At 39.3% G+C, this 13,341-nt stretch overlaps 1 protein-coding gene across 1 annotated transcript in view; it reads right to left on the bottom strand.

The window, feature by feature from the left end:
• LOC132001871 (transmembrane protease serine 11F) overlaps nt 1-13,341 on the bottom strand; it is a 101,684-nt gene that overhangs the window by 6,836 nt on the left and 81,507 nt on the right. The window contains exons 4-7 of the mRNA XM_059376842.1: nt 10,165-10,229; nt 8,380-8,543; nt 6,408-6,446; nt 2,226-2,427 (exon numbers count right to left, since the gene is read on the bottom strand). Of these exons, the coding sequence (XP_059232825.1) occupies nt 2,226-2,427; nt 6,408-6,446; nt 8,380-8,543; nt 10,165-10,229 (470 nt within the window). The remainder of the gene's footprint in view (nt 1-2,225; nt 2,428-6,407; nt 6,447-8,379; nt 8,544-10,164; nt 10,230-13,341) is intronic.

The raw sequence follows: 13,341 nt of genomic DNA on the forward strand, positions 1-13,341 counted from the left end.
GGGCATCCTTTAAAAGAGACTGAGACTGTATTTCTCCCCACTATTGGGATTATGCTCCTGAAAAATCTCTAAACTCACAGTATCCCAGTCTTTCTTCCATTCTCTCTTGAATTTATTCCCATCCCCATCATACCACAGTACTGATTTCTCTTATGAAGGTCACCAGTTATCTCTACTTTATCACACTCAGTGGCTGGTTCCTGTTAGGTCTGTTGTTACACAAAGGCCACCCTGGACCTGCTGAGATGTGCACTTCAATCACTGCATCATATATTCCTCACTAGATATTAATAAATGGACATTCTGGGTTTATTTATGTTAAGTTTATGTAAATAAGTGTCTGTCATGAACTAAAATGGAAGTCACTCTCCAAAACAAGTACAAAGCTTGGAGGACTATGTTAACCCCCCAAATCAGAAAGCCTTTAATTAGTGGAACTCAAGTTCCCCCAAGGCATAATGCTAGTTATTCTGAGGACTGTAAATGTACATGGGCATCCTTTAAAAGAGACTGAGACTGTATTTCTCCCCACTATTGGGATTATGCTCCTGAAAAATCTCTAAACTCACAGTATCCCAGTCTTTCTTCCATTCTCTCTTGAATTTATTCCCATCCCCATCATACCACAGTACTGATTTCTCTTATGAAGGTCACCAGTTATCTCTACTTTATCACACTCAGTGGCTGGTTCCTGTTAGGTCTGTTGTTACACAAAGGCCACCCTGGACCTGCTGAGATGTGCACTTCAATCACTGCATCATATATTCCTCACTAGATATTAATAAATGGACATTCTGGGTTTATTTATGTTAAGTTTATGTAAATAAGTGTCTGTCATGAACTAAAATGGAAGTCACTCTCCAAAACAAGTACAAAGCTTGGAGGACTATGTTAACCCCCCAAATCAGAAAGCCTTTAATTAGTGGAACTCAAGTTCCCCCAAGGCATAATGCTAGTTATTCTGAGGACTGTAAATGTACATAAATGAATCTCTTTTTTCTTCTCTAGTGAGAGAGTGACAATCACATTAAATTCCTTAGGTCATTCTTATTACACCTCTACACATAAAGATAGGTGTAGCCACCTTGGAAAAATTTGGCTGTTACCCTTGGAAGAATGGTCAAGACTCTCCTCATATTACCAAGCACAGTTTTCTCTGAAAGGGAATGTGAACAGTGCCACTGGCCAGGGCTTTACTCAGAGCTTTTGTCTTTTGAGAATTTAAAAGAAACCTCAAGGGGGCGCCTGGGTGGCTCAATGGGTTAAGCCTCTGCCTTCAGCTCAGGTCATGGTCTCAGGGTCCTGGGATCGAGCCCTGCATCGGGCTCTCTGCTCAGCAGGGAGCTTGCTTCCCCCTCTCTCTCTGCCTGCCCCTCTGCCTACTTGTGATCTCTCTCTCTCTGTGTCAAATAAATAAGTAAAAATTAAAAAAAAAAAAAAGAAAAAAGAAACCTCAGGGAGGAAAGATGACGTGTGCTTGACCTCCTGGGGCAACATGGTGCCCCAAGTGCATGCATGTAAATTAACACAGTTGAGTTTTAAAAACTATAGCTGTGAAAGCCTAAGCATCACACTCTTATCAGGTCATATAGGACTAGTCTTCAATACAGTGGGGACAGTGGGACAGGTGATAGGTCCCTCCAGTCATCCACACACCTTTCTGGACCACACAGCCCACATGGGTTCTTAAAGGAAGAGCTCCAAGAGTGATACCCTTTATTTTTTCTTATTTTTAAAGTGACGGTGGATGTTGACAGAGGGAGGCTAGCCCTCTGTTAGAGGCCCTCTACACCTCAAAACTTAAAAGCCTGCATCCAACTGTATATGTTACTCAGCAGAAAAGAATGATAACAGAAGCAGCTGAATTTTCTCCTTGAGCATGTGGAAGAGCTTATCCTTGTTATGTGTATAACCGTCAGTCCTTACACTAAAATAATTTATGATATAGTAGGAAAGATAACACCAGTGTCATGACAATATAGGAAAATATGTGCTAGGAACCATGAGAGTGATACACACCAAACTTCATAAATATTGAGAAAAGAGAGAGGGACGCGCGTGAAGGGAGTGTAGAGCAAGCGTCGCGCCTTCAGAGGACAGAGCAGGACCCATTCGGAATGGAGTAGACGGGAAACTGCTGAGCGGGACTCTTCCCAAGTGCTGAGTTGGTGACAGGCCACGACGGGGCAAGGAGGTGACAGGCGACAACCGCCCTGCCAACTTACTTGCGGAAGCAGTGAGCTGCTGTGAGCAGCCAGGTGTTACTGATGAGGCTGGCTCCGCACTGATGGCCTGCCCCTTTGAGCTGGAGGCTGACCTGCCACGGCCACTCCCCTTCCAGAGCTGTTTCCCTCCCTTGGACAACCCTTTCGGTAGAGGAGGACGCTGGCAAAGGCATATTTGAAGATGTCATCCTTATTCCACAGCCTGTCACAGAAATATATGTTAGCTCGTTTTCATGAAAAAGAGGAGGAGAAGAACGTATGCTGATTTGCGCTGGGTACCGATGCTTCGGCAGTCCACTGTACCTGCTGCTTTTAACCCCTTCCTAGGACTCAGCATCTGAGGTTAGTCTATAGGGGTCCACCTGATCCTGTTGAGGTTCAAAAGAAATACTAACAGGTCAAGGCCTCCAGCCCGGGAATTAGCTTCTCTATTAAGCATATATAGATGGATAAATAGATAAAACATTTATTGAACATTAAAAATATGTAGATCCTCTACTAAATGTTTTAGGTTAATTATAACAACACAAACGGAGCCTTGGAAAGAGAACTTAAATTAATAGAGGTCACCCAGCTGGTAAGTGACCTTAGAGTCAGAGGATCTACATCAAATTTGTGTGCTCTTGCCCCTGAGAGAGAGCCCAGTACTGAATACAGGTCATGCCTCTCCCTCGACATGAATTTATACATTGCCTTTGCAAGCCTGGACTTTAAATAGTCTTAATAATGGTATTTTTGGTTTTCTAAAACTTTAAAGTCTAGTTTCTAAAAAAAATCTGGTTCCCTGGCAACAAACTCTGAATTTGTTAGAGGTCAATCAACCTCAATAAGATCTGAAAAACATATTGATATATTTTATTAATGCGACTTTTATTTTTTTATTTATTTAAAGATTTTGTTTATTTATGCATTTATATATTTAGTTATCTATGAGAGAGAGAGAGAAAGTAGTGAGGGGGTTAGTGAGGGGAAGAGCAGAGGGGAGGAAGAGGGACAAGCAGACTCTGCTGAGCCCAGAGCTCAATCTGGGGCTCCAGCTTAGGACCCTGGCGGAGATCACGACCTGAGCCAAAATCAAGTCAGATACTTCTCTGACTGAGCCATACATGCACCTTTATTTTTATCTTTTTAAAATAAGCTCGATACCTCATGTGGGGCTCAAACTCATGACCCCACCTTCAATTTTAGTATATGTGCTGCCGAAGCGAGCACATGACCCCACATTCAAGAGTGGCATGCTCTACCGACTAGCCAGCTAGGAGCCCCTATTAATGGAACTTTTAATTATTTATATTTTTATTAAAAATACTAGTTTTTTCAAAAAGGAATTTTCTCAGAAACAGGTTAAAATATATGCCTGAAATCATATTTATAGATTCATCATAATTTTCTCAGAATTAAATAGCTCCAGTTTAAAGTGACCATAAAATTGAACAAATAGGATTTCTGGGTTAATATAATGTCATATTGGTAGTGCCCAGCTTCCTCTTAAAATAGGCATAGAAGTCACACTAATATAAATAATACCTACTAGTTTTGAGCCAGGCCCTATATGTCGTGTTACATATATTTTCTCCAATTTTCACAACAACTGTCTACGTTAGGTGTCATCCTCATATTGTAGATGAAAAATCTGAGTCTATGCTATTTTTCTAGGGCAAAAGGAGAAAATTCATGAAAACTTATGGAAAGATAAGAAAAAAAATTTACAAATTCTGGTAAAAACTGCAATATCCAAAGGCATTTGAAAGCAATTTCTTGGACTACGCAAGCTCTAACCTGGGAACCAGAATTGTGTGGGGAATCCTGGTAAGCCTGACAAAGCCTTTGGCTTCCTGCTGTTGTGATTCCTCGGCCCAGGAAATGAAGCTACACCGCACTTGTTCCTAGCCAAGCAGAAACTATAGTTTAAACCATCCCACTGTGACTCATGAACTCTTTTCTTTTTCTCTATGTAGGCAGAAACCACATTTCCTGGCACACCATCCTATCAGGACATACAGAAAAGATGAGAAGTTCTATGAAAATGCAGTTACCCCATGAACTGGTCTGAATGTGAACCCTTCACATTTATGTTAAAATCCCGACTCTTCGAGGTCATTGTATTAGCAGGTGAGGACTTTGGGAGATGCTTAACTCACCAGGGTGGAGCCCTGAATCCTACGAATGGGATTATGCCTTATTAAAAAGTCCAACTGCCTTATTAAAGAGTTTCCAGAGAGAGGGGCGCCTGGGTGGCTCAGTGGGTTAAGCCTCTGCCTTTGGCTCAGGTCATGGTCTCATGGTCCTGGGATCGAGCCCCACATCGGGCTCTCTGATCAGCGGGGAGCCTGCTTCCCCCTTTCTCTCTGCCTCTCTGCCTACTTGTGATCTCAATCTCTCCGTGTCAAATAAATAAATAAAATCTTAAAAAAAAAAAAAGAAGAAGAAGAGTTTCCAGAGAGATCCCTAGCCCCTTCTGCTCATGAAATCTGTGAGCTGGAAGAGGTGCCTCACCTAGCCATGCTGGCATCCTGATCTGACACTTTCAGCCTCCAGAACTGTTAGCAATTAATTTCTGCTATTTATAAACCACCCAGCCCATGATATTTGGTTATGGCACCAGGAATGGAATGAGATGCCCCATGAAAGCAATTTAAATAGTGAATGGAAGAGCACTGGCATCAGTGCTATATTTGGTGGTGCAAACTGGGAGGTTGATGTAGTTTTCATAAACTCTGCATCTAAGATCAAAAATCAAGCCTGCATCCAACTGTATAGCATGGTTAGGGCCCCCCAAATCAGATGATATATAAAATCAAAAGACAGACACATCTCTGAAAGTTATTTTCTACAAAAAAATTTTAGGGCATGTGTTTGGTATCAGGCAAGTTGTGCAAGAAAAACATGATCTTAACATAATAAAAGCAGCCAAACATAAGGGGAAAAATATACAGTAATGAGAGTACATATAACATAAGGGCTATCTGTAATTAAATAAAACTCAAGAAATCATAGACACATCATAGGAGATATAAAATTCACATGGAAGAAGACAAAACATGACACTAGACAACTGAGATAAGTGGTTTTGGGGAGTACATAATGGGTAAGATCTTTCTGAATGCAGAGGAAAGTCACCTGAACTGGAACTAGAAATAATGATCAACATGGAGGGCAAAAAATGGAACTCAAATAAATCACCTGTGTTCCTGAGGAACAGCAACAAAAATAGAACAATGGGAATGGAAATCATTCATCAAATTTATAATGGAAGAACATTTTTCCAGAACAAGAAAAAATATATATATACAGATTGAAAACATTCATAATATCTAGTCAAAATTCAGTGCAAAATATGATTACATCTCACTCTCTTGGCAAAAAGTTAAAGGGAAAAAGAATTCCTACATTCATCCCAGAACAAAAAAGGTAACCTATGTAAGAATAAAAAATGCAATAGTTTTAGATTTCTTCTCTACAACAAAACACTAGTAGAAAATGGAATAATGTGTATAGAATTTATAGTTAAAGTTTATGACCCAATAATCTTTAAGAAGTTGAGTTAAAGGAAATGGAAGCAGGAAGGCAGAAAATACACATGCCAGATATTTCAGCAAGAATACAAGAAAACTGAGAAATTGTAACAGAAGAAAACCTAACTAGTTACCACTATTAAAATACAACATTAGAAAGAAAGTTATAAAACTTATAGTATCAATAATATGTATTTTTTTTTTTTTTTACTACTTCCTGCAAGTCATAAAACTTGACATTGTATCTGGGGGGCTCAGTTGACTGAGCTACTGACTCTTGATTTTGGCTCAGGTCATGATCTCAGGGTCCTAGGATCAAGCCTTGCATTGGGATACATGCTCAGTGGGGAGTCTGCTGGAGATTCTCTCTTTCACCTCTCTCTCTGCCTCTCTCCACTCTACTCTCTGTCTCTCTCTGTGTCGCTCTAAAATAAATGTAAAAAAACTTAAAAAAAAATCCTTGATGTTGTATTTGGTATAAATTTTAAAATTTAAATGTTTTAAATATTAAAAATAAGCAGGAATAAAAATACCAAGTGTTTGGTTAAACAAATACATTAGGTGAGAAAAAAAAAGGCTGTATAAATTCTGCTTCGAACTTTTCTGTGGCTTTTATTCATTATCTTTGTTATGAAACGGACAGTGAATTATGGGTTTTGGAACTTACGGCTGCTGAGAAGATTCCTCATCTTTTTACTGTCAATAGCTGGAATGAAGAAAACATTGAATTAGTTGGTAGAAGAATATGTTCCTGTTTTTGTGTGATTTTGTTCAAATGGTCACTGTAAGAAACGTTTATGATCCAAAGCATCCATATTTCAAGAGTATGATATTTTTCATAGCCAACTAATATATACATAATTCTTATTTGAATTGGTCCAAAATGTATACTTTTATCATAAAATGTAAATAGAGCATTTTTGTTTTCTGATTTTTGCTATGAGATCTAAAAAAGAATTAGGAAATTAGGAAAGAATGCTAAAGATAAATGTCCCTGATTGCCTTCTTTGGGAGCTCCAGTGTGACTCGAGGATGCAACTTCCAATTCCCATCACTGCTTGTGCTCAGTATATTAGATATATCAGCCAATGTGTGTCATGCGTACGCCTGATGGCCAGTGTGGAAAGGGCAGCTCCACGGAAATAAGGGCATCATAGGTCCCTCATAGCCCAATTTCCAGCCCTGGTCTACAAAGGATAGGAATTCACTCAGTGCAGGTTGGTGGCCTTCTCTTACTGAGGATTCTTCCTCAAGATGGATGTTGTAGAAGGTTGAAGCTCAGGCACCAGGAACCCACCCATACCACTTCATGCCTCCCTTCTCTGACATCTTTTTTCCCTTCAAAGTTCTCCTCTTGTTCATTTTAGTTTCCTTGTTTGTTTGTTTTGGTTTGGTGTTTTGTTTTACTCTGGAATATAATTAACACTTAAGGTAGGTACCATACTCTTCATTATTTCTAATTACTTCATGAAAGTTGTCATTAATATGTGTGATGTTTCTATCTCAAAATGGATTTTAAGGATTTTCCTGACTTCCAACAGAGAAATTACCTTTAGATAATCTTTTTCTTAAACTCATGGATGCTTAAGGGGAAAAGACTTTCCAGTCCAAAGGGCAAGCCTTATTTCTTGGTAATAGATCAGAAATAGCTGCCCTTGAAGTACTTAATCAGAACAGTGAACACAACTGGAACACCTGTCTATGAGACTTATGCTAGTGTTTGCGGGGAGGGGTAAGGAGCCAGAAAGGCACAGTAGGTACTGTGTACTGACCTTGAGACTTATCATTTGAAACACATTATTATGCCTTTCTGCTTGGATTCCAACTAGCTGTGAGGTACTTTCAATTTCTTAACATTTTGACCTCATTTTCTTCTACTTTTAGGGAAAACCAAAACTTTTCTGATTTTTTTTTTTGCAAGGAATAAATGAGGAAATGAATGAAACATCATTTTAAATTGGAAATAATCTAGAGAACCTCTTCATAGATCATGTCAATGGTTTGTCCTCCAGGAGTAAACCTTCATAAAGATGTTTGTTTCCCTGATACTGTAGAAGATAACCCCTGGAAGTGACCTATAAAGACCTCGGGGAGTCAGAACACCTGTGCTTTAGTTTTGACCCTGGGGCTTGCTAATCCTTGAGTCTCAGCTTCTTTAAAATGGCAGAAAATAGGGGCACCTGGGTGGCTCAGTGGCTTAAAGCCTCTGCCTTCAGCTCAGGTCATGATCTCGGAGTCCTGGGATCAAGCCCCACATAGGGCTCTCTGTTCAGTGGGGAGCTGGCTTCCTCCTCTCCCTCTCTCTCTGCCTGCCTCTCTGCCTACTTGTGATCTTTGTCTGTCAAATAAATAAAATCTTTTAAAAAAGGCAGAAAATAATACTTACCTACTTATGCTTTTGAAAAGATTCAACACGGTATATTGGATAAAACTTAGAAATCTTAGCAAAAGCCCTATTCAAATATGAAAATAAATTTCTAAAATTAAAGTTTGCCTTATAGTGAGTTTTTATTTATTTTTATTCTACACTGATATATGTATATCAGTGATGAAGTCTTAAAATGTAAGACACTGACCTAAATTCTTATGAAAAACAGACAGGATTACAAAGGAACCACAAAGATAGTAAAAGGACTTACATGTGAGTGTAAAGGATGGTTTGTTTATAGTCAAAGGCAATTGTTTTGTCTTCAGACTTTGATATAAAATCCTTTCAATTTTTTTCTTGATTTGCTCAGCACTATCAGTAGACGGGTATCGAAACATGAGCACCATAAGAATTTTCACGCCGTGTTCATCTGGACTGAAGAGCAAAAAAGGAGATAAAGCCACCTCTCTAGTCATTAACTACTTTTACCTATTAAGATTCATACTGAATTTAAAAAAACAATGGATGAAATATGTGTATCTCAGATTTCTAAATTATCTCTAGAAATACAGGCTCAGTTTTGTAGCTGAAAAAATTGTTCTTGCTCTTTACTTAGCTCATCGTCTGCAGGGGAGTGGGAGAGAAGGAGATGTTCATGAAATCATGCTTTATATATAGTTAAACAATTTGCTTTTCAAGACATTCTGAGCCATCATCACCAACATCATTTTTCAGCAGTGACACGGGAGAGGCAATGTTCTGTGTTCATGAAACCCAGTTACCTTTGCCTCCTCAACACAGAGGTAGATTTCATTTGCTGGCCTCCTTTGCAGTTTATCAAAACTCTGGTGAATTGTGGGCAATGGAATGTGCGCAGAAAAGATGTACCCCACCTCTTGCCTGGCCCCTCCATGCTTTCACTCTTAGGACACCCTCCATGCTTAGGACACCCTCCATGCTTTCACTCTTCCTGTATTTGCCTACCAGACGCTCAAGTTCCAGTAGGCAATTTCCATTCCACATCTCTCCCAGCACCCATGTCCCTAGTGCCACTTTTGACTCTTTGGATTTTGCCTTGGAAATGAAGGAAACCTTTATTGTGTTAAACCATTTATTTGGGGGGATTTGATGGTCAGTTAATAAGTGTTGGGTAAGTGGATAATTAGAGAAAGCATTTATTAAAGGAAATCTTTTGATAAAGGGAACACATATTCTACTATAATGTAGAGGTCTAGAAAGCCTCCAGTTGCCCTTTGAGGATGATTTGAATCTTAAAACAGATAAAGAATCAAAGAAGGAAGGAAGGAGGAAGGGAGGAAGAAAGCAAAGTAAGGAAGGAACAAAAGTAGAGAGGGAGAGAGCAGAAAAGGCAGGGCCCCTAACCACATGCGTATTTACTCTACCATCAAGAAGTGAAGCAGACAAATAAGTATTAAAAATACTTATATTTGTATATTGATTGATAGCCACAGAAAGAGTTTAAAATTTTTTTTATCAAAATAGGTAGAAAATAAGATATATTATGCCAGCAAAAATGCCAAGCATTTTGGACATCATATAAAAAGTATATTTGAGATGGATTCTAATAATTTATTTGATTCTCTTACAACAAATATATGTTCAATTTATGCATATTGGCTTTTATCAGAACATAAAAATGAAAAGGTATTAAAAATAATAATAAAAATCTAGTGACATTAAAGAAAAACCTTATTGCAGAGAAAGTCATCATCTGTTGTTGTTGGCTAGGCTTAGAATGAGGATAATTGAAAAGAGCTGTTCTAAATTCCTCTTAGCCCTGAGCTGAAGGAACAGGTAAGTTACCAGGGCCATTCGTCCCCTTGTACTGTCTGATAACCGACACTGACTCTTCACATAGAGCACTTTACATCTTCCTATTGTAACTGGGAAATGTCTATGCAGGAGAAGCTGCACTGCTCAGGGTTTATGAAATCTCTGTCTTCCTGCAGAGATTTGCTTGGAGGAGCTGGGTAGTCCTGCTGATGGAGTACTTCTTACAGGTACAGGTTTGAAGTTGCAAACTAAATTTACATACCTCAGTTTGATGACATGAGATTTGATAAACCGACTCCCTCCAGAACGTCGAAATATCCTAGACATCTGGTTAGACAAATCAAACAAGAGAAGTATTCGTGAAAAAAAAAAAAAAAAAAAAAGCTACTCCTTGTCTTTTCTAAAAAGAGTTGAGGCAAAGACAGTTTCAGTTTATTCCCAGATTGGAACTGGTTTATCATAGTGATGAGACTAAAAGAGGTTCTAATCCTTGCATAAACAAATAACTTTAACAAAATTGTGTAATTCTGTTAAGCCTCTGTAAAAACAGAGGATAAAAATAGTATCTACCTCATAGAGTTGTTTTGAAGATTAAATGAAATAATGTTTATCACGCATTTCACACCTTGCCTGGTGTATAGTAAACTATTGATAATGTTCATTTTGATTAGTGTCAAATTAATTTAAGTATCTATGCTACTTTTAAAGGCAACATCCTCACTTTTAATTACTAATTTAATTTAATTTAACTTTTTGAGAGGAAGAGAGAGAGTGAGCACTTGCGGGGAGGGGAGGGGCAGAGGAAGAGGGAGAGAGAGATAATCCCAATCAGTCTCCACGTGCAGTGAGGAGCCTGATGTGGAGATGGATCTCACCACCCCGAGATCACCACCTGAGCTGAAATCAAGAATCGGACACTCTAGCGACTGAGCCACGCAGGCGCCCCAGCATCCTCACGTTTAAGAAAGCTCACCCTAAATTTGTCTTATTCCCAAATATGGAATCTAGCTCACTATTTGTATCAACTCATTGCTTTCTTAAATGATTACCCCATTACTAAAGCATTTGAAACAATGAGTAACAATGCGTGTCCTTTGACTCTGACGCCCCGTACTGCTTAGTCACCTTTGTGTCGCAGGCAGACTTTCACAATTGGGACCAACTTTGGGAATGAGTTTCACCACACTCCATACCATTAGCATTTTATTACTCAGCTTTTCCAGCCGGAGCTGTTGAAGGTTTGGAGGCTCAGTGAGCCGATTTCCTGGAACCTAATCCCCCAAACCTAATGCCCACTGTTGAGGTTTTGCCTCACAGTAAAAAGCACTGGACTGAGTCAGAAATCAGAAATTACAGGTCCGCAGAAGTTTACACAAGGCCCACCTCCCAGTAAATCTAGCCCCCCTATATGATGTTCTCTGGGAAACGGATAGAATATTGCCTCCCTCCTCACAAGATTTCTCCCTCTCTCTGACTCCTTTAAACTAGTAATAATGCTCAGTAGATTTTATCAACTAAATATTGAATCTTCCTCCCTTCCTCCAATTCCACTGCTGTGGTTTGAATTCAGCTCTTTCGAAACTCATGCCTGGGCCTCTGTAGTATCCCCTCACTGGCACGTTTCTGTGATTCCGCTGTCTTCTCTCTCAGTTGTTCCCCTACAATGCTACCAACCAGGGTGACACTCCTAAAGTGCAAATCTGAGTATGTTATACTCCTGCTTCAAGCCCAGTATCTCCCTCCGTGTCAGCTCCACAGTCTTATGCCTTCATTAACCCTTGCCCCACCTCTACCTTCAAAGCCTATTTTCTTATCTACTGAATGACTAGCTCTTTCCCAATCCCACTGGACTGGTTCACACCTTTATGGCTTTGCACATTCATTTCCTCTCCCTACAATGAATTTCTTTCCTCTGGCAAGTCCTTAAATGACAATTCTGTTAGCACCCGGACACTCTAGGGACAAATAAGTTATCTGTGACTTGCCCTCCTCGAAGTTCAGCACTCCTTTACTTGGGCCACCCCAGCGTCTTGCATGTGAGGCTTTTACGGTGATTGTCATACTGGTTCACAGTTGTGCCTTTCCCACTCTAGACTGTGAGCTGTATGATGGTAGGGAATGTGTCTGGCCCATCTTTTTACCTTCAGAGTTTTGAACACTGCCTGACCCACAGTAAGTACTTGATGCATGTTTGAATAAATCCATGAATGAATAAATGAATTAAGAATCAACAATATGGTAAAGGGAAGGAGATAATAACACATTGTTTTGTTTCATCTGCAAACCATGTTGACAAGTATAACAGAAATCCACGGGAATCAAAAGCAGGGAAGGAACCAGGAGACTCCAGGGGTGACCCTCTTTCGTATGGCCGTTTCAGGGGTTTGGATCACTTTTGGGTTCTGTCACTTATGATTTCACTAAGCTTCTCTGAGCTTATTTTATTTCTATATTCCAGGGAACAGGGAGAAAAACCTGACGTTAAGGTCATCAGCACTTCATATAAATGTCCTCTGAAATTCTGAACTATGCACATGATGGCGTTTGGGGAAAAGATCAAGATTCTGATCATATCAGACTATAAGGAAGTGCTAAGAATCTATTCAAACTAAAATGTGATTATTAGCAAGATGATCGTTCCCTGAGGAGTTGACCTCTGTTTTAAAAATGGGTAGAGTCTGGTAGAGTACAGTATTGGTGTGACCACTAAGAATAGCTTACATACTAAGTCCATAGTACAGGGTATGCATTGAGCCAGTTCCTTTGTTCAAACCCCATACCACCGTAGGAGTAAAATATTTCTAAAATTCTCATCAACCTCATTTTAAGATAAAGAAATTGTGTCAGGACACTTAAGTAAACGTGTCTACGGTGGCATTATAAGTGCTGGTTCTAGCATATGAACTTGGGGAATCTGGCACGAGATCTTGTGCTCGTTCTTAAGTATAGTAAGTGACACTGAAAACACTTATACTTAGATGACAGATGCTCAGGTTGGTGATGGGTAGAGAGTCCTGGGGAAGGAAACCCCAAAAGAAGACATCAGATACATCTTTTATTCCCAGAATAAAAACCTCATAAAATAACATCTTTTGAGAGATAATTTGTCCCCAGCTTCTGAAAGACTATTCCTTTTTTGGACACCTAGTCATCATTGTCAGCAATTTCTGGAGAAAATTAATGTACTGCTTATACTTTTCTACTGAGAACTCAGTAACATGACATTTAGTCCAAATTACAAAAACTAATTGAATCCTTCCCTTTTAACAGTCCAAACCTAAGAATAGATTTTTTTTGAGAGATTACTCTGTTTAAAATAAGAGAGTCTAAGCTAAGATGGGGAAAAAGTTCACCATAAAATCAGATCCTACGTGGAGTCCTTGGTTTGAACTCCAGCATCAAAAAACAAAATGACATATTTGACAATACGTGTGACTCT

This window comes from Mustela nigripes, chromosome 1, assembly GCF_022355385.1.
Source record: "Mustela nigripes isolate SB6536 chromosome 1, MUSNIG.SB6536, whole genome shotgun sequence".
NCBI classification, from domain to species: Eukaryota; Metazoa; Chordata; class Mammalia; order Carnivora; family Mustelidae; genus Mustela; species Mustela nigripes.